This window comes from Loxodonta africana, chromosome 12 (genome assembly GCF_030014295.1).
Source record: "Loxodonta africana isolate mLoxAfr1 chromosome 12, mLoxAfr1.hap2, whole genome shotgun sequence".
Taxonomy (NCBI): Eukaryota; Metazoa; Chordata; class Mammalia; order Proboscidea; family Elephantidae; genus Loxodonta; species Loxodonta africana.
Genome location: NC_087353.1, coordinates 49,913,846 through 49,934,792, shown reverse-complemented (window position 1 = coordinate 49,934,792; position 20,947 = coordinate 49,913,846). Strand labels below are relative to the sequence as shown.

At 40.4% G+C, this 20,947-nt stretch overlaps 2 protein-coding genes across 9 annotated transcripts in view; both read left to right on the top strand.

The window, feature by feature from the left end:
* MYO5A (myosin VA) overlaps positions 1-6,739 on the top strand; it is a 264,298-nt gene extending 257,559 nt beyond the window's left edge. For 7 of the 8 annotated variants that reach the window (XM_064295232.1, XM_064295233.1, XM_010600094.3 and 4 more), the window contains 2 exons: positions 46-126; positions 448-6,738. In XM_064295232.1, coding sequence (XP_064151302.1) covers positions 46-126; positions 448-600 — 234 coding nt within the window. In that variant the 3' untranslated portion in view covers positions 601-6,738. Of the gene's footprint in view, positions 1-45; positions 127-447 lie in introns of all 8 variants that reach the window. The other variant, XM_064295235.1, reaches the window with a different exon arrangement.
* A 3,063-nt stretch (positions 6,740-9,802) lies between these two features.
* Positions 9,803-20,947, top strand: part of MYO5C (myosin VC) — a 157,524-nt gene continuing 146,379 nt past the window's right edge. Inside the window, exon 1 of the mRNA XM_023539503.2 lies at positions 9,803-15,471. Within this exon, the coding sequence (XP_023395271.1) occupies positions 15,445-15,471 (27 nt within the window). The 5' untranslated portion in view covers positions 9,803-15,444. The remainder of the gene's footprint in view (positions 15,472-20,947) is intronic.

Below are 20,947 nucleotides of genomic sequence, written 5' to 3'. Positions count from 1 at the left end.
TATTTGATAATACACCGAAAACTGTAATCATCTTTTTGCTTGCAGATTGTCAAAGTGTTGTTTCTGTATACTCCAGTTCATGAGTTTGAAGAGAGAGTCTCTGCATCCTTTATTCGTACTATACAGGTAAGATCTCTCAGGCTTTTTTTTTTTTTTACTTTGATCCACCAACGTACAACTTCTGAATAGAAATTTTACAACTGATTGAAGGGTAATGTGTTTTTATCTTTTATTATATTATTTTATCTTATTTTTACAATACATTAACTTTTTTATAACCATTTACTTGGGAAAATGAGTGACTTGAAAACAAGATAAACATTCTTCATTAGTTGGGGATTTTTTGGTAGAATTTTTGGCAGAAAAAAGTCTTGATAGATCGATTCAAAAAATTGATTTTCTGTTTGTCTTTTTCTTTCTTCCTTTTTTTTTTTTAAATGTTCTTAGATGCGTTTGCGAGACAGGAAAGACTCTCCACAGCTGCTCATGGATGCTAAACACACCTTTCCTGTCACCTTTCCATTTAACCCATCCTCCCTTGCGCTAGAAACCATCCAGATCCCAGCGAGCCTGGGCCTGGGGTTCATTTCCCGAGTCTGAACTGGATGTCAAGGTGAACACTGACAATACATTTCTTAACCTGAAATAAGAACCATTATTTCCAGTGAGCTACTGAAAACACATTATTAAAGATAAAGTACTGATTATCTCCCAAATGAGGTTACTAACGGGAAATCTCCCTAGAAACTTTCATCACCTGAGAAGAAAGGTTCCTTGTGCTGCTTTGCCTTTTAGAGCAACCTCCTCCCTGACCAGTCAGGCATCACAAGTTTACAGGCAAGTGAGTAATAGAAGGAGAGGAGAAGAGGGAGGGAGGAAAAACGTGTCTTCAGCTGCCAACGTTTATTTTAAATTCTTAGTACTGCATTTAAGTGATATAAAAAAATACAAATTCCATATGTGAGCTGTTGTTATAAAGGAGCCAACAAAGAAACCTCCCTTGACCTAACAAGAACTGAAAGAGAAATCGCCACTGAGTACATATCAATTTAGGAATCAATCATGTTGATACTGTCAAACTGGAATGAAGAAACAAACTGGCAATATGTAAAGTAACTGGTCAAGTAACTTCCTCCTTTGTGTCACTAGTATATAGAGATATTAAAAGAGCTGTTGGTTTGTAGTATAGCATAGATGTCCATTTGTTTGTACTGTAGTTTACTGCACATTTTCAATTGGTACTACATACTGTGTTCTTTAAAATGTAAGTGATACTAGGCACTACAACAATAAGCTTCTCTTTTATCAACCTCTGTTTCCAATTCAATCAGATCACAGTTTTAACTGGATTATGTGCAAGTACCTACAAATTCACCTGCCAAGGAAATTGATGACTAAGCATAAATAGCAGACACTGGCAAGTTATGTTCTCATATGACAGAATGTTTGACATTTAAGGATAGGGTTAGACAAAGTGGTTATTGTGATGTTATATATTCAGGATGTATTATGTGGATTTGCTCATTAATTTTCATCGGTGGTATTGCATCACAGTACAGTGTTCTATGAAGTGACTTATTTTCACTTACCAGATTTGATTTCTGCAATACATATTTCCAACCTTAATGGGTTTTGTTTCTTCTTCTTAATTTATTAAGAATTAATCTCAGTCACTTCTAGAAAGGATTGTCAGAATATTCATGATTCAAGTCTTAAAACCTTGATTATCCTATAAATTATGCAGAAGAAGCTATACAATAAATATTTAATTATGATTTTTTTTTAGGCTATAAATGTTCTCAGATGCCAAGAACATTTATAGCCTAAAAAAAATCATAATGTTCTCAGATACCACTAGATACTTTAAAAAGCATCACACTAGAAATACTTTAAGAAGACTTATGTAAGAAATATAGAAGATACTGAATTTTATAGAGGATTTGGTTAAGTCAGAATCAGATTCTATAAGTTTTCTTTTTGAAATTCTAATTAAACATATTCTCCATTTTTCCTAGACTCTCATAAAATAAATCATCAGGTTGTGCAAAAGCAAATCCATAGTTTTCATTAAAAACTCTCTGAATTACAGTCATAGATTTATGTAATTTAACTGCTAGATGATTGATAAAGATGACATATTAAAATGTGTGCAATATTAACGGAAATAAAACAGTTTCAAATCTGTGATACAGATTATTAAAAGATAAGCACTGTCTTTTAACTTATCTGGGCCTCAGTTTCCTCATCTATAAGATAAGAGTTGAACAACTGACTCTCTAAAATGTTCTCTCAGTGCTTGGATCCTAGAGAAATGAGCTGCAGTTACAGAATAATTCCGCCCTCTGCTGGACAGACCAGTGTTTGGTGCCTGCAAATTCTAAAACATAAAATCACAAGTCTCTTGTAGCCATAAAAAAAAAAAAAAATTTTTTTTTTTTTAGCCATAACCTTTCTTAAATGTATATGATCTATATGCATGCCTTTAAGGAGTCCCACTGTATTTGTATTCTTTGAAAGTTAGTTAGATGATTCTTATTGGATCATGTACTCCTATATTCCATTCGAATATATGTATTTCTTTGCAAAATCAACCAAAAACATTACTGATTCAATCAGATTCTCTCAATTTTCCTTGGTTGTCAATGTGGTTTTCAGTGAACAATTAACCCTTGTAACCATCTGGTAGTACTGATTGTGGTAGACTCCAACACATAGATGGGGATTGGGTGGGGGAGTTGCTAAAAAAAAAGGTGGGACCATGATGTAGATTGCCCACCTCAGACCACATACACCCTGAATCTTGTCAGGTCTTCAAGATCATGCTGTACCTTCCGTGGCGTGACAGCCTTTATCTTACTCCCAGACAGCTCATACCCTGAAGTGTCTCTGGTCTGGGCCTTCTCTCCCTCTTCCTGTCTCTCTGCTGTGGCATGTTGGAGCCCTGTTCCATGCCTGGGCTGGCGCTCTCCCCACTGCCCCATGCCAATTCAAAATGCAAATATTCTGCTATTCCAGAGTTCCAACTTCCTCCAAGGCCTACCTAGTATCCCAGATTAATTATTAACTTCTTAGTAGCCTGAAGATTTTTAGTTGTAACACAAATAGCTTGCAACCATAGGACCCCAAGGCCCAATAAATGACTCTGTACTGCATTCTTGAGGGTGCAAGGATACTCTGCTCACTATGAGTATCCTTTGGCCAGTTTGAGGACTACTCACCCTTCCTTCTGTTCATCTGTGCTTTCTTACCAAGCTACAAACATAGCTCCACCAGCCTTCTCCAGTTCTTATTTATCCATTTACCTGCCTCTTCCCTCACCTCAATCACAGAGCCCATCACCGGCTGTCTCCCCTGCTCTTTGTGCAGTGAAGGCAGGTAGGTGCTATCCATTCTCAGGGCTCCATTGGCCTGCCTCTTGGTGTACCTGCCAGCCAATCTTTGCACAAGCTCTTGCTCTTCTCACTTCTCTGCAAAACATGCTTTAACCTTATCATTATTTTTGCTTTTTTATAATTCCACTGTGATGCACAATAGGAAGTCAAAGGAAGATCCTGAAACCCACAACAGTTCTTTGTTTCAATAGCCCCTCATACCTCACATGCAGACTCACCTCACACCCTGGGAAGGCAAAGCTGAAAACTTAGAAGCAGTTTCCCTTCTTGCAGCTTTTAAGTTAAGGCATTAATATGCCTAAGAGTAACTCTGAAGAAAGGGGGAAGATGAACATGGGATAAAATCCATAAAAGTGTAGCTTCTTGATTCCACTGGAAGTTTTGAAAATTCTCCATGTACCAGACACTTTTTCATCAAGTGCAAAAGTACGAAAATACATTCTAAAGCTGATCGATAGGAGATGAGGGTTTGGGTCAGCTTGGAAGATTTGCTTTGTTATTTCTTTCATTTCAATGGATAATTGGGAATTGATGCTTTCTTGGTAAGTACTTTTATGTACTATAGATCAAATTTTTTAATAACACAGTGGAGGAGGCTATGAAAAGAAAATACTTCATTTTGTAAGAATTTCAGTGTAGTGATTTTTATGGGAAATAACTTTCCTGATCACCCTAGGTAAAGGGGCACCTGCCACCATCCTGAGAAGTCTGCACACAACGTGCAGTCTTTAGTCTGTCTTTCCCCTTCTCTTGCTCTCACTCTCACACATACACATACATGCACACACCAGTCTGTTCCTCAAGAGGCATAATCAAAGATCCTCTGGATAACTTAGACTGTTTAGGATAAAACAGAAAGCAGAAAATTAGTGAGTGACCCTTCAATTCTCCTGTCATAGAGAAGCAGTACCTTGTGTCCAGACATGCTTTACTTCAGTGCTCTTTCTCTGTTACCTTATTTTATCCTTATGGCAGCAGATAGGGTAGGATTACATCATCTGCTGATGATAATGTGATAGAGCTAATGAAGCACTTGCCTGTGGTTGCACAGCCTTCGAGCAGTTCCCGCTTTCCCAGAGGCCACAAGGCCAGTATGGGCAGATGCGAGGCAAGGGACTTTAAAAAGTGGCTGTTGTGAGATGGCATTCTGTTCTTCCTGATACCTGTGGGGCACCACAGGGTCAGCAAGGGACACTCTTCAACTGGTACTTGGGACTGAGCCAGTGCTGAGTGCCACCGTATCTATTCTAACGGATGAAGCATCCAGAGCCACATGGTTTTCTCTTGTCACAGTGACCTGTTGTAATGAGCTTTGACCCTTGGAGGGTGCAATGCTGTGTGTTTGGGTCATTAATTAGCTATCAGGTAGCCTCAAGCAAAGAGACAGGAAGCAGGAAAGCCTCCCTAAAGTTAAAAGGAAGGTTTCTCTCAAAACATACTCCCCAGAGTCCCTGTTAGAGCCCAAAGGTGAGCTGTCGAGCCTGCAGAGGACCTGCAACTGCAGGCCAGGCCTCAGGGCACTCAGCCTTGACCAGCTTCCCTGACTGAGGGCCTCATCACTGAGTAGCCCAGGCCACTGGGTATGTTCTGAGGGCCATCCACGGGGCAGGCCAGGTCCAGGTCAGCGGGGGATTGAACATTGCAATGTGTGCATGCTTGCAGGTGTTTGCTTTGAGCTAGAAGATGTGCTGTGTACATGCGTGTTAGGCTCTGTGCAGTGCTGTGGCCTGTGTTCATGGATAGGTGCATTGTGATTTGTTCTCAGGCAGTGCTGTGAGGGCCACCTTAACCGCTGCTACCTTCCCTTCTAGAGCTGCCTTAAGTTCTCTGGAACTTTCCCTTTGTAAAGAATGTTTTGCCCAGAGAAGATATCTTGCCCTCTTGCTTATGGCTTTGTGAGGGTGTGGGTTGCGTGTTGTCTCCAACCACTAATTCCTTACTTACCTTCCTGCATGACCCTCTCTCTCCTGTTACATTCTACTTCCTTTGCTTTGTGTTATTTCCAAACAGGGACCAGCATTATGAGGCAGCAGCAATCTCAGAGCCAATGAAATGTCAGCTTAGTGTTCCTGAGTTAGTGGGAACTCTGTGTCACAACTAAGCAAATGAACATATGGAAGAAATAGGTAAATTAGATTCTTGGTAACACTTAAGTGTCTTGTTTTCCACTAACCTATTTTTAATTAAGAGTGCGACTCTAAAATCTTTCATGGGCATTCTTTTAAAAAGAAATTATAAGCACCTTGCACTATAAAAAAGGTCGAATGAAAACAGGAAAGAGTGCTGTAAGTCTAATCCCTTGTATTATTTTAAATTAAACAAATCTAACTGGAATTACAATACATTTTCTCCATAGATCAGGAACTGAAAAGCACTATGTAAAGTATCTGCCAAAATGCATTTTATAATTTTGTTTTATAATTTGATTCAGCAAAATGTTCATTAGCTTAATTTAAGGCATGTTATTAGATTGATAAAATGTTTGAAAATAACTAACATTTCCTTAGTATTGTAATATTGCTTAAACTACTGGAAATAATTTTTTTTTTTTAGTTGAAACTTGTATATATAATTTAATGCTTCATAGATCAGTACATTTTTAATGCATTTCTGAAAGTCAATACTTTCAAATATTACCACGTGTTATAAAATTTTCAGCCTGCATTTCAGGCTTTCCAAATCATGTGAGCCATTTAATTTTTTTTCCCACAAATGGTGATTTCTTTTCCCTTAGATGTAGATATGTATGTTGTAATTTATGATCCTTGTTATGTATCTTTGTGGGATCCTGAGTTAACATTGATTTTTTTTGTTGTTAAATTGCTCTAACAATGTTGCATAGAAATGAGCTCATGACATTCAACATATTGTATTTCATATTTAACATATTTCACTGTGGAATGGATATGCCTTTTAACGACGGTGAAACTGAATATTATACTTTTTCAAAATATTTTGCCTTGTTGAATTTGGAGAAGGAATTTTACTTTGATCTGCATAGAAAAAAATGTGGTGTAGTTAATCTGTGAAAAGTTGTTAGGAGAACTATTCACCCATTAAAAAAAGAAGCAGAAGTGCTGAGAAGTGAAAGCCATTATCACTCAAACTCTAGTTTTAACCAAATGCATCCCAGCATATCTCACATGAAATTTTTAAAAGTTAATAATTCACCTCCTGTCAACAAAAGCCTTTTGAAACACGTTTTCCTTAGATATCACCTCCAGCTAACATGAAAATGAAAACAATATCAGAATGACATTTATGCCCCAAATTTGTAGATGTTTCATGTTGTACTTAGTAAATGTGTCGTTAATGCAGTGTTCTCCTAGCTATTATAGAAAATTGTTCAAATAAAGATACAGATGTATACACTCGTCAGTGTCCTTTAAATTATCTATAAGTTAAAAAATAGCACATTAAAAAACAACACAATTAGTTGTTTTGGGGTTTTTTTTTTAAGATTAGTGAATGTAAATATGGCCTCTCTTCATGGAGATTCTAAGGAATCTTGGGAATTTAAAACTTGACGAGCCCTCCTTTTTTACTGGACAACATGGCAATATATATGATAAAGAAGATAATTGCTAAACATCTAAATAAACAAGCAAAAAATAAATCAATTAGAGAAAAGGCAGAGTCTTCCCTTCAAGAGTATATCATGCCTAGATATATTGGAATTCCCTGACAGAGAAATAAATATACCCAAGGGGGATTTGGTATATGTATCTTTCTGGTGATCTACTTCTGAAATTCAGCCAATGAAAACCCTGTGTATCACAACAGTCTCGTCCACAACCAATCACGGGGATAGCACAGGACCAGGCAGCATTTCGTTCCATGGTGCATGGGGTTGTCATGAGTTGGTGCTGACTCAATGGTGACTAACAACAACACAGTGAACTTAGACTTTCAAAAGATTGAAGATATGATTCTGTATCAAAGGCTACATTTTTAATATATGTAGGAGAGTAGAGGGGATTTTTTAGTACAGAATAAGGATCAAAGAAGAAGTATGCAGATGCACTTCTTTGGCTGGAGAAACAAAGCAGGACTATTCAGCTGTGCGGTTGAATTAGCTTCATCTTCATTTATAATATAAGGAAAGGAATATACATGGTTTCATGTAGATTATGCAGTTCTCACCTCACCAAATGGAATACACAGAAATCAGATTGACTAAATCTGTGGAAAAGACAGTGGAAAAGCTCAATATCACTAGTCAGAACAAGGCCAGGGGCCACCTGTGAAACAGACCATCAATTGCTGATATGCAAGCTCAAACTGAAGTTGAAGAAAATTAAAACAAGTTCACAAGAGCCAGAGTATGACCTTGAGTATATCCCACCTGAATATAAAGACCATCTCAAGAACAGATTTGAGGCATTTGACAATAATGACCAAAGACCAGACAAGTTGTAGAATGACATTAAGGACATCATACAAGAAGAAAGCAAGAAGTCATTGAAAAGACAAGAAAGAAAAGACCAAAATGGATGTCAGGAGAGACTCTGAAAGTTGCTCTTGAATGTAGAGTATTTCAAGTGAAAGGAAGAAATGACGAAGTAAAAGCTGAACAGAAGATTTCAAAGGGCGGCTCGAGAAGACAAAAGTATTATAATGAAGTGTACAAGAACCTGGAGCTAGAAAACCAAAAGGGAAGGACACGCTCACCATTTCTCAAGCTGAAAGAACTGAAGGAAAAATTCATGCCTCAAGTGGCAATATTGAAGGATTCTATGGGGAAAATATTAAATGATGCAGGAAACATCAAAAGTAGATAGAATGAATACACTGAGTCACTGTACAAAAAAGACTTGATTGATGTTCAGCCTTTTCAGGAGGTAGCATATGATCAAGAACTGATGGTACTGAAGGAAGAGGTCCACGCTGCACTGAAGTCACTGGTGAAAAACAAGGATCCAAGAATTAATGGAATACCAACTGAGATGTTTCAACAAATGGATGCAGCACTGGAAGTACTCACTCATCTATGCCAAGAGATTTGGAAGACAGTTACCTGGCCAGCCGACTGGAAGAGATCCATATTTGTTCCCATCCCAAAGAAAGGTAATCTAACAGAATGTGGAAATTATCAAACAATATCATTAATATCACACACAAGTAAAATGTAACTGAAGATCATTCAAAAGCAGTTACAGTACTTCATCGACAGTGAACAGCCAGAAATGCAACTTGGATTTGGAAGAGGACATGAAATGAGCGATAACATTGCTGATGTTAGATGGATCATGGCTGTAAAGCAGAGACTACCAGAAAGAGATTTACCTGTGTTTTATTGACTATACAAAGGCATTCAACTGTGTGGATCATAACAAATTATGGATACTCTGTGAAGAATGGGAATTCCGGAACACTTAATTGTGCTCACGAGGAACCTGTACTTAGATGAAGAGGCAGTTGTTCTTAACAAAACAAGTGGATACTGCGTGTTATAAGTCAGGAAAGGTGCGTGTCGGGGTTGTATCCTTTCACCATATTTATTCAATCTGTATGCTGAGCAAATAATCCAAGAAGCTGGACTATATGAAGAAGAATTCGGCATCAGGATTAGAGGAAGACTCATTAACAGCCTGTGATATACAGATGACACAACCTTGCTTGGTGAAAGAGGACTTGAAGCACTTATTGATGAAGATCAAAGACCACATCCATCAGTATGGATTACATCTCAACATAAAACAAAAATTCTCACAACGGGATCAATGAGCAACATCATAATGTTGTTGTTAGGTGCCATCGAGTTGGTTCTGACTCATAGCGACCCTATGCACAACAGAACAAAACACTGCCCGGTCCTGAGCCATCCTTACAATTGTTGTTATGCTTGAGCTCATTGTTGCAGCCACTGTGTCAATCCACCCTGTTGAGGGTCTTCTTCTTTTCCGCTGACCCTGTACTCTGCCAAGCATGATGTCCCTCTCTAGGGACTGATCCCTCCTGACAACATGTCCAAAGTATATAAGATGCAGTCTCACCATCCTTGCCTCTAAGGAGCATTCTGGTTGTACTCCTTCTAAGACAGATTTGTTTGTTCTTTTGGCAGTCCATGGTATTTTCAATATTCTTCACTAACACCACAGTTCAAAGGCGTCAACTCTTCTTCAGTCTTCCTTATTCATTGTCCAGCTTTCACATGCATATGATGTGATTGAAAATACCATGGCTTGGGTCAGGTGCACCTTAGTCTTCAAGGTGACATCTTTGCTTTTGAACACTTTAAAGCGGTCCTTTGCAGCAGATTTGCCCAATGCAATGCATCTTTTGATTTCTTGACTCCTGCTTCCATGGCTGTTGATTGTGGATCCAAGTAAAATGAAATCCTCCACAACTTTAATCTTTTCTCCGTTTATCATGATGTTGCTCATTGGTCCAGTTGTGAGGATTTTTGTTTTCTTTATGTTGAGGTGCAATCCATACCGAACGCTGTGGTCTTTGATCTTCATTAGTAAGTGCTTCAAGTCCTCTTCACTTTCAGCAAGCGAGGTTGTGTCATCTGCATAATGCAGGTTGTTAATGAGTCTTCCTTCAATCCTGATGCCTCGTTCTTCTTCATATAGTCCAGTTTCTCGTATTATTTGCTCAGCATACAGATTGGATAGGTATGGTGAAAGAATACAACCCTGATAAACAAAGAAAATATTAAATTGCCAAAGATTTAATTTTACTTGGATCCACAATCAATGCCCATGGAAGCAGCGGTCAAGAAATCATGACGCTGAGGCAGAGCAAACATGGCGCTGTGGACAGAAGCACCATACTGTCCATCTGCAGCAAAGACCCAAAAAACTAAGTAAAACAGATATAAACATAGTGGAAGTCAGGGCATCATCAAGTAATAAAAGACTGGTTTAAACTTACGAAGATAGGGGTAAAATTCAAGGTAACCACAAAGAAAGTTAACAAAGCTACTCATCAAAATAAAGAAGAAAAACAATGTCGCAGTAATCAAAATCTACAAAAATGAAAGAAATGGGAAAAAATTCACAAATGAATTCAGCAGAAAGAGTAAGAGGAACAAAGAAAATGTCAGCATCACAAAAAAAGCACTACAAAATGACAGCAGTAAACTCACATCTATCAATAATCCTAGTGAATGTAAATGGCTTAAGTGCACCCATAAAGAGACAGAGAGTGAAAGAATGGATTAAAAAAAAAAAAACAGGACCCATCAATATGCTCTCTATTAGAGACATGCCTTAGAAACAAAGACATAAATGTATTTAAAATCAAAGGGTGAGAAAAAATATATCAGGCAAACAGCAACCAAAAAGGAGTAGGAGTGGCAGTACTAATCTCAGATAAAATAGACTTTAAAACAAAATCCACCACAAAAGATAAGGAAAGATATTATGTAACGATTAAAGGGACAGCCTGCCATGAGGACATAATAAATATGTACACACCAATGACAGGGCTCCAAAATACCTGAAACAAACTCAAAAGCACTGAAAAGAGAAATTGACCAGTTCCACAATAATAATAGGAGACTTCAACACACCACTCTTGGTAAAGGACAGACCCCATCTATGAAGAAACTCAACAAAGATACAGAAAACCTAAAAGCCACAATCAACCAACTTGACCTCAATAGACATATATAAAACACCCCACCCAACAGCAGCAAAGTGCACATTCTTTTCCAACATGCATGGAACGTTCTCCAGAATACACCATGTCTTAGGCCACAAAGCAACCTCAACAAAATCCAAAACATTGAGATAATACAGAGCATCTTCTCTGATCACAATGCCATCAAAGTAGAAATTAATAACAGGAAGAGCAAGGGGAAAAAAATGAAATACATGGAAACTGAATAACACCTTGCTTAAAAACCACTGGAAACCCTGGTGGCATAGTGGTTAAGAGCTACGGGTGCTAACTAAGAGGTCAGCAGTTCAAATCCGCCAGGCGCTCTTTGGAAACTCTATGGGCCAATTCTACTCTCTCCTATAGGGTTGCTATGAGTCTGAATTGACTCAATGGCAGTGGGTTTGGGTTTTTTTTTTTTTTTTAAAAACCACTAGGTAGAAGAAATCAAAAATGGAATAAAATTTTCCTAGAAGCAAACAAGAATGAAAACACATCATACCAATAGCAATAGATGCACACATCAAAAAAAGAAGAAAGGGACAAAATCAAAACATTATCTGTCCAACTCAAACAAACTGAATAGCAAAAGAAGCCCACAGCCACCAGAAGAAAGGAAATAGTAAAGATCAGAGCAGAAATAGAGAATAGGAAAACAATAGAAAGAATCAACAAAACCAAAAGTTGATTCTTTGAAAGGATCAATAAAATTGACAAACCATTGGCCAAATTCACAAAAGAAAAATAGGAGAGGACAGACATAACTGAAATAAGAAATGAAATGGGGGGACATTACAACAGATCCAACTGAAATAAAAACGATTATAACAGAGTAGTATGAAAAACTATACTCCAATAAATTTGAAAACCTGGAGGAAATGGACAAATCTCTAGAAACACACTACCTACCTAAACTAACACAAACTGAGGTGGAAAATGTGAACAGACCCATAGCAAGAGAAGAGACTGAAAAAGTAATTTTAAAAACTCCCAACAACAACAAAAAAAAGCCCTGGCCCAGATGGCTGCGCTAGAGAATTTTACCAAACATTCAGAAAAGAGCTCACTCCAGTACTACTCAAAATATTTCAGAACATAGGAAATGAAGGGAAACCTCCAAATTCATTTTATGAAGCCAGCATAACCCTGATACCAAAACCAGGCAAAGACACCACAAAAAAAAAATTATAGGCCAATATCTCTCATAAATATAGATGCAAAAATTCTCAACAAAATTATAGCTAATAGAATTCAGCATCATATCAAAAAAATAATACACCATGACCAAGTGGGATTCATACAAGGTATGCAAGGATGGTTCAACATTAGAAATCAATCAATGTAATCCACCACATATGTAAAAAAGAATCACATGATCACCACAATCAACGCAGAACAGGCATTTGATAAAGTTCAACACCCATTCCTGATAAAAACTCTATAAAATAGGTATAGAGGAGAAATTCCTCAACATATAAAGGGCATCTATACAAAACCAACAGCCAACATCATTCTTAACAGAGAGGCTGAAAACATTCCCCCTGAGAATAGGAACAAGACAAGGATGTCCTTTATCACCACTCCTATTTAACATTGTGCTGGAAGTCCTACTACAGCAGTAGGCAAGAAGAAGAAATAAAGGGCATCCAAATTGCCAAGGAAGATTTAAAACTATCCCTATTTGTGGATGATATGGTAGTATACATAGAAAACCCCAAGGACTCCACAAGAAAACTACTGGAACTAATAAAGATTCAGCAGAATTGTAGGATACAAGGTAAACATACAAAAATCAGTTTGATTTCTGTACACCAATAAAGAGAACTACAAAAAGAGAATCAGGAAAGTAACATCATTTATAATAGCCCCTAAAAAAATAAAATACTTAGTAATAAATCTAGCCAGGTATGTAAAAGACCTATACAAAGAAAATTACCAAACACTACTGCAAGAAACCAAATGAGACCTGCATAAATGGAAAAACGACATACCATGCTCATGGATAGGTAAACTCAACGCTGTGAAAATGTCAATTCTACCCAAAGCAATCTACAAATACAATACAATGCCGGTCCAAATACCAACAGCATACTTTAACGAGATGGAAAAACTAATCATTAACTTTATATGGAAAGGAAAGAGACCCCGGATAAGTAAAGCACTACTGAAGAAAAAGAATAAAGTAGGAGGACTCACACTACCTGACCTCAGAATGTACTATACAGCTACAGTAGTCAGAACAGCCTGGTACTGGTACAATGACAGACACTTTGACCAATAGAACAGAATTGAGAACCCAGATGTAAATTCATCTACCTATGGTCCCCTGATCTTCAACAAGGGCCCAAAGTCCATTAAATGGAGGAAAAGACAGTCTTTGCCAGCAATCGTGCTGGCAAAATTGGATGTCTATCTGTAAAAAAATTAAACAGGATCCATACCTCAGACCATACACAAAAACTAATTCAAAATGGATCCAAGACCTAAATATAAAACCAAAAACTGTAAAGATCATAGAAGAAAAAATAGGATCAGTGCCAGAGGCCCTGATACACAGCATAAATAGCATACAAACCATAATTAACAATGCACAAACACCAGATGATAAGCTAGTTAACTGGAATCTTCTAAAAAGAAATCAAATGGATGAGTTGTATTGGGCAAATCCTCCAAAAGATCTCTTTGAAGTGTTAAAAAGCAAATGTGTCACTTTAAGGACTAAGGCGTGCCTGACTGAATCCATGGTGTTTTCAATCACCTCATATGCATGTCAGAGCTGGACAATGAATAAGGAAGATCAAAGAAGAATTGATGCCCTTGAATTATGGTATTGGCGAAGAATATCAAATATACCCTGAACTGCCGGAAGAATGAACAAATCTGTTGTAGAAGGCGTACAGAGAGAATGCTCCTTAGAAGCAAGGATGGTGAGACTTCGTCTCACATACTTTGGGCATGTTATCAGGGGATCATGTTCTGGAGAGGGACATCATGCTTGAAAAAGAGGAAACCCCTCAATGGGATGGACTGACACAGTGTCTGCAGCAATGGGGTCAAACATATCAATGATTGTGAGGATGGTGCAGGACGGGGCAGTGTTTCACTCTGTTGTACATAGGGTTGCTATGAGTCAGAACCAACTTGACAGCACCTAACAACAACATCAGATACACCATATCAATAGGATAAAGGACAAAAACAACATGATCTTCTAAATAAATGGAGAAAAAGCATTTGACAAACTCCCACAATGTTTTATGATAAACACTCAACAAACTAAGAATAAAAGGGACTTCCTCATCCTGATAAAGGGCATCTATAAAGAACCTACAGTTAGCATCATACTTAATGGTGAAAGACTGGATGCTTTCCCTTAAGATCGGGAACAAGACAAGGATGCCACTTGTATTAGACACTGTACTGAAGGTTCTAGCCATGAAAATTAGGCAAGAAAGAGAAATAAGAGGTATCCACATTGGAAAGAAAGAAAACTATTCATAGATGGCATGATCTTGTATAGAGAAAAACCTAAAGAATCCACTAAAAACCTATTAGAAATAATAAGTTCAGCAAGGTTGCAGGATACAAGATCAATATACAAAAATCAATTGTTCTTTTATACACTTGCAATGAACGACCCAAAAATTTAATTTAGAAAGCAATTCCACTTACAATAGAATCTGAAAGAATAAAATACAAATAAATTTAACGAATTGAAAAACAAATACTCTGAAAACTACAAAATGTTGAAAAAATTAAAGATGTAAATAAATGTAAAAATATCTCATGTTCAAGGACTAGAAGACTTAATATCATTTAGATAACAATACACCCCAAATTGATCTACAGATTTAATGCAATCCACAACAGAATATTAGCTGGTTTCTTTCTAGAAATTGACAAAGGGTTTCTAAAATCATATGAGATCTAAAGGGGCACAGAATAGCCAAAACCTTGGAAAGGAAGAACAAAGTTGGAGAACCCACATTTTCAAATTTCAAAACTTACTAGAAAGCTATAGTAATCAAAACAGTGTGCTAGCTCACTCCAAGGAATAAAACCAGCAGCAGCCTTTAGTTGGCCTAAAGGTCTGCGCCTACCGCCAGGTGGACTCGCTTTACCGCCAAGAATTTGTGGGGAGGTGGGGTCGCTCCCGGGCCAGCCCCTGCTTCAGCCAATAGCAGCCAGGACTAGCCACCCTGGGCTCATAGGGACCAATCCCGGGGTGGAGGAGTCCTTGCTCGAGACTCCTTTACCACCTCTCGGCCAACCCTCAGGAAAGTGAAATTGATCGCTGGAAAACTCCAGCAAGACGGCCCAGCGGTGATTAACGCTGCGCTGGCGCAAAGGGTTTTCTACCCCACCAGCCTCCAGAGTCACAGATCCAGCCCCCCCGAGCTTCGCAAACTCGCGGCCCTCGAGCTGCTCCTGGCCACTCTTGCCCATGGCGCTGGCGGAGCTGTACACCCAGGTAGGCAGGGCGCGCGGGAAGGAAACCGGCCGGCGCTAACGCTGAGTGTACCTGGAGCCTGGGCCACACCTGTACACCTGGCGCACTCGCCGTGAGGAGGGACTGGCGGGCGGGCATAGGAGGCCGCGGAGGCCGCGCGGGAACTGGGGACACTGGGAAGCTTCCCCCCACCCTTAGGGCTCCGGCGTGATCCTGACCCGGCTGGTGGGAAAGGCGTCCACAGGAACCTGGGTACGTGGGGATGCCTCCCCAGGTAGTTCTCCCTTCCGGCCGGGGCTTCTCAGTGTCCAGGGGTCGCGTGTTCATCCCCATCTCCTGCGAGCAGCGTACCTTGGGCCCACCTTCTCCTGCCCCGAGTGGAGTCAGAATTGCCCGCGGAAACGTAGAAACCTCAGACAAGGGCGAATACCAACATCTGTAATATTCCCCGCCCCGCTCCTGGGGACCTCTTGAACAACTCAGCACAAAAGCTTATGCCGGCAATATTCAGGACGTTTTCTAGAATTCCGGGGCCTTCAAAACGCCCGCACATGCATTTAACTCATCTGATGGCTGAAACTCAGCCTGCTTCTGTTAGTTAAGGTTACAGCCAAGAAAATCGTACAGAGCACAGTTTTTTTAACACATGGGGTCACCAAGAGTCAGAATCCACTGGTTGGCAATGGGTTTGGGTTTTTTTGCTCTAATGCCTGAAGCTGCCTGGGTGTGTGGCCCAGGAGTCACCAGTAGTGATGACTGAGCACTCTGGGAATCCAGGTATCCTGATTTGCAGTCACAGGCTTTCATTATAAGGTGCTGTATAGTTTATGTTTATAAGGAACCCTGATGGCCGCAGCAGTTTAGAGCGTGGCAGCTAACTGAAAGACTGGCAGTTCAAACCCACCAGCAGCTCAGAGGGAGAAAGACGTGGCAGTCTGTTTCCTTAAAGGCTAGCTCTGTTCTGTCCTATAGGGTCACTATGAGTCTGAACTGACTGGATGGCAACGGGTTTTAAAGTACAGTTTATAAAACTCCTTTCATATGCACCCTGACTGTAGGGAATACTCTAGAGCATTCCTCCTTATTGTCTGTGGCCAAAACCTCCTCTCCCCACAGCCAGGGGCACCAAGGCCTGCTTAGGATGGGCAGCACTCCCCCAGGATGCTGGAACCCTCTGAGATGAGCTTGGTCAGTTATTTGGATAAAAAGTGTGAATGTGTTGTGCATTTGAAAAAAAATGAAGCGCCATAAAGCCCAATCCTCCTACAGCCCAGCGGGGGAAATCTAGAGTTCCCAGCATTCAGATGGGTGAGACTATTGTACAACAGAATGAAACACTGCCCATTCCTGCGCTATCCTCGCAATCCTTGCTATGCATGAGTCCATTGTTGCCGCCATTGTGTCAGTCCATCTCATTGAGGGTCTTCCTCTTTTTTGCTGACCCTTTACTTAACCCAGCATGATTTCCTTCTCCAGGGACTTAGCCCTCCTAATAATAGGTTCAGAGTATGTGAGACGAAGTCTCGCCATCTTTGCTTCTAAGGAACATTCTGACTGTACTTTTTCCAAGACGGACTTGTTCGTTCTGGCAGTCTGTGGTATATTCAATATTCTTCACCAACACCATAATTCAAAGGCATCAGTTCTTCTTTAGTCTTCCTTATTCAATGTCCAGCTTTCACATGCATATGAGGCAATTGAACACACCATGGCTTGGGTCAGGTGAACCTTAGTCCTCAAAGTAACATCTTCACTTTTTTAACACATTAAAGAGGTCTTTTGCAGCATGTTTGCCCAATGTGATACTCACTTTAATTTCTTGACTGTGGCTTCCATGGGCATTAATTGTGGATCCAAGTAAAATGAATTCCTTAACAACTTCAATCTTTCCCTCATTATCATGATGTTGTTTACTGGTCCAGTTGTAAGGATTTTTGTTTTCTTTATGTTGAAGTGTAATCCATACTGAAGGCTGTAGGCTTTGACTGTCACCAGTAAGTGCTTCAAGTCTTCACTTTCAGCAAGCAAGGTTGTGTCATCTGCATATCTTAGGTTATTAATGAGTCTTCCTCCAATCCTGATGCCAGGTTCTTCTTCATATATTCCAGCTTCTCAGATTATTTCCGGAGCATACATATTGAATAAGCATGGTGAAAGGATACAGCCATGATGCATGCCTTTCTTGACTTTAAATCACATAGTATGTCCCCTTGTTCTGTTCGAATGACTGCCTGTTGGTCTAAGTACAAGTTTCACATGAGCACAATTAAGAGTTTTGGAATTCCCATTTTTCACAATGTTATCCATAATTTGTTATGATCCAGACAGCCGAATGCCTTTGCATAGTCCAGAAAACATAGGTAAACATCTTTCTGGTATTCTTTGCTTTCAGCCATGATCCATCTGACATCAGCAGTGATATTCCTTGAAGTCCCCAACATTCAGGTGGGTGGGACTAAAACATCCAAACCCGTTGCCATTGAGTCTGTTCCAACTCATAGCCAAACTATAGGACAAGGTAGAACTGCCCCATAGGGTTTCCAAGGAGCTGCTGTTGGATTTGAACTGCCGATCTTTCGGTTAGTAGCTGAGTGCTTAGCCACCGTGCCACCTGGGTGAGTCTAGAGTCCACCATTTCCCCCGATACATGCCCTAGCTTTATATTTAAAAAGATAGTCGGAAGTAGGTTTCAATGGTTTAAGTAAACATTTTTTCTTCTGTTTTGGTTAATTAGTTACAATATAAATACAAATCAACCAAACCATATTTTTCTCTCCAATGAATTTCCATTAATTAGACTTGTAAATGGACAGAGTTTGAATTGCCTTAGTTCTGTTCTAGAATAGTTTTACCAATAAGAGTGTAAGCCATCAGATATCAAACAGCATGTCTTAAGTCTTCAATTTACTGGAGGTGAAAGAAAATTCTAGAACAAAATTACTCTTAGACGATACTTTGGAGAACAGAGGAAATTGTTGATGATCAACCTATATTAAGCAACTATCAGTTTTTCCTGAAGCAAAAGTACACGAGTGTCGGCACCCCTATCACCTGGTACCTCACTCCTCAAATATTTAGTGCCTACTAGGTACCAGGCACAATGCAGAAACACTTATATGGAAGAGTTTTATAAACACAAGCTTGGATGAACAGAGAATCTGAGAATCCTAGAGGTGGGAAGAGCCTTGTGTCCCCAGGCTGCCACCTCCTTCTTGGGGGTCAGTCAGCCCCCACCTTTTCAAGCCCAGAGATGGGAACCTGCCTCTTTTGTGAAGCTGCCTGTTTGGTTTTTGGAGAGCTTGCTTTGTGAGAGTTCTTAATTCTTAAACAGACAAAATCTAAACCCTTTCTCCTGCTTTCCTGGCCATCCCTCCTTACCTCCCCAGCCCGATTCTAGCAGATTGTCCTAGGAGTGTTCTGACGATGTTTAGCCCCCCGGGGTGCTTTGTTTCCCTGCAGTCTTGACCACACAATGCTTTAGAACAGTCTGAAACCCATTTTTGCTGCCCGGGCCCCTGTCTAATCTCCCTTTGGTAGCCCTTGAAGACAGGCATATTATACCCCTCCCTCTCCCCCCAAGTAAAACGATGCTTGGGGTGGTTAGAAAGATAAACAAAGTGAGTGTCCAGCCTCTCAAGCAGCTTTCTGATTAGCTGTAGGGCTAAAATAGGAACACACACCACCTTAATAGGAGGTCAAAACGTAACCCGCTGCCACCCTATAGGACAAGTAGAACTTCCCCCACAGGGTTTCCGAAGAGTGGCTGGTGGACTCAAAACTCTCACCTTTTGGTTATCTGCTGAGGTCTTAACCACTGTTCCACCAGGGCTCCTAATAGAAGCGGTTGTTCCTGTTGCCGTTAGATGCTGTCAAGTCAGTTCCAACTTGTAGCGACCCCATGTACAACAGAAGGAAATACTGCCCTGTCCTGTGCCATCCTCACAATTTTTGCTATGCTTGAGCCCATTGTGGCAGCCACTGTCAATCCATCACATCTACGTCTTTTTCGCTGACCCTCTACTTTACCAAACCTGATGTCCTTCTCTAGGGACTGGTCCTTAGGAGATAGAACGAGACAAATATCACAAGATAGGCACAGAAAACCTACAGAAAGATTTAAGAGGAAGACGAGAACACTTCCAACTTAAAGGAACCAGATTCAGAGACAACCTCTCTTGGGGCGGGAGGAAGTGACACTTGAGAGAAACCTTGAGGGATGTGAAGGGAACAGGAGAGGGAGAGAAAAAATTCTTGACAGAAGGAATAGTGTAAGCAAGGGCAAGGAGGAGGGTACACTTGTCTTAGACAGGACGTGCCAAGTAATTCAGTTTGCTGAGGCCTAGACCCTGGTTGTGCCAACAGTTAACGTGCTTGGCTGCTAACTGAAAGGTTGGAGATTTAGCCTACCCAGAGGCACCTTGGAAGAAAGGTCTGGCAATCTACTTCCAAAAACTCAGCCATTGAAAACTCTTTGGAGCACAGTTCTATTCCGACACACGTGAGGTTGCCATGAATCAGCATTAGCTTGATGGCAACTGATTTTAGAAGGCATGGAAGAACACAGTGGGAGATAAGAGCTGAGGCATAGGGATCATGGCAACCAAAGAATTAGGTCAGAGCTCTGTCATCCAGAAGAGGGATGCTACTTAAGATTTGAGTGGGGGATGGCAGGGTCAAGGTGGATGCTTTAGGAAATTAGATATGCTAGCAATGTCCACAATACTCTGAAGGAGAGGAGCTGGAGCCAGGTAGCTGATCCTCCCAGCTGTCTGGGAAAGAATTAGGGCTACAGTATTAGACGTGGAGGATGGAGGCAGACTAAGAAAAGCATGTGGTGAAAGGGCAAGAAAGAGACTGGATCGGGGAGTGTGAGGGTGAGGGATGAACCAGGGATCACATTGAGGTTTGAGTCTGTATGATTGAGAGGAGGATGGTGCCATTGACAGAATTGGGCATGTCAGAAGGAGGAAATATTTCTTAGGAGAGTTATGAGGCAAGCTTTGTTCTGCAAAGATTGAAGTGGTGAGGAGCTTCCAGTGGAAGGTGCCCTGGGTGGCTGGAAATGCCAGGGTTGAAGTCACTCAAGAGGATGGGGCTAGGCTGTGGGCCAGAGTCTTCTGCCCAGAGATGGTAGCTGAAGCCAAGACAGTGAGGGTCTTGTCAAGGGAGAGCGAACATTGGGAAATGCATCTGAGGGAGGGAGAGGAGGCAGATGGGCATGAGAGGGAGCTGTCACAGAACAGGCAAGCTGGCCCTGGGAGCCACAGGAAGAACAGTCCCAAAAGAGAAAGAGGAAGATGGCACCCGTGGGAGAAGGCATGGTAAGAGGAATGGTGCTGCCACTCCAAGTATAAAATGGCCCTTTTCTAAAGCTATTTGGCAACATGCCTTAGCAAAGTCCAGAGCATTCAGGGAAACCGGCCCGGCCATTGCCTACTTGAACCCCTCCGGAGGCTCCTGTCACTTCAGACTCACTGAGAAGCCACAAAGTCCAGCC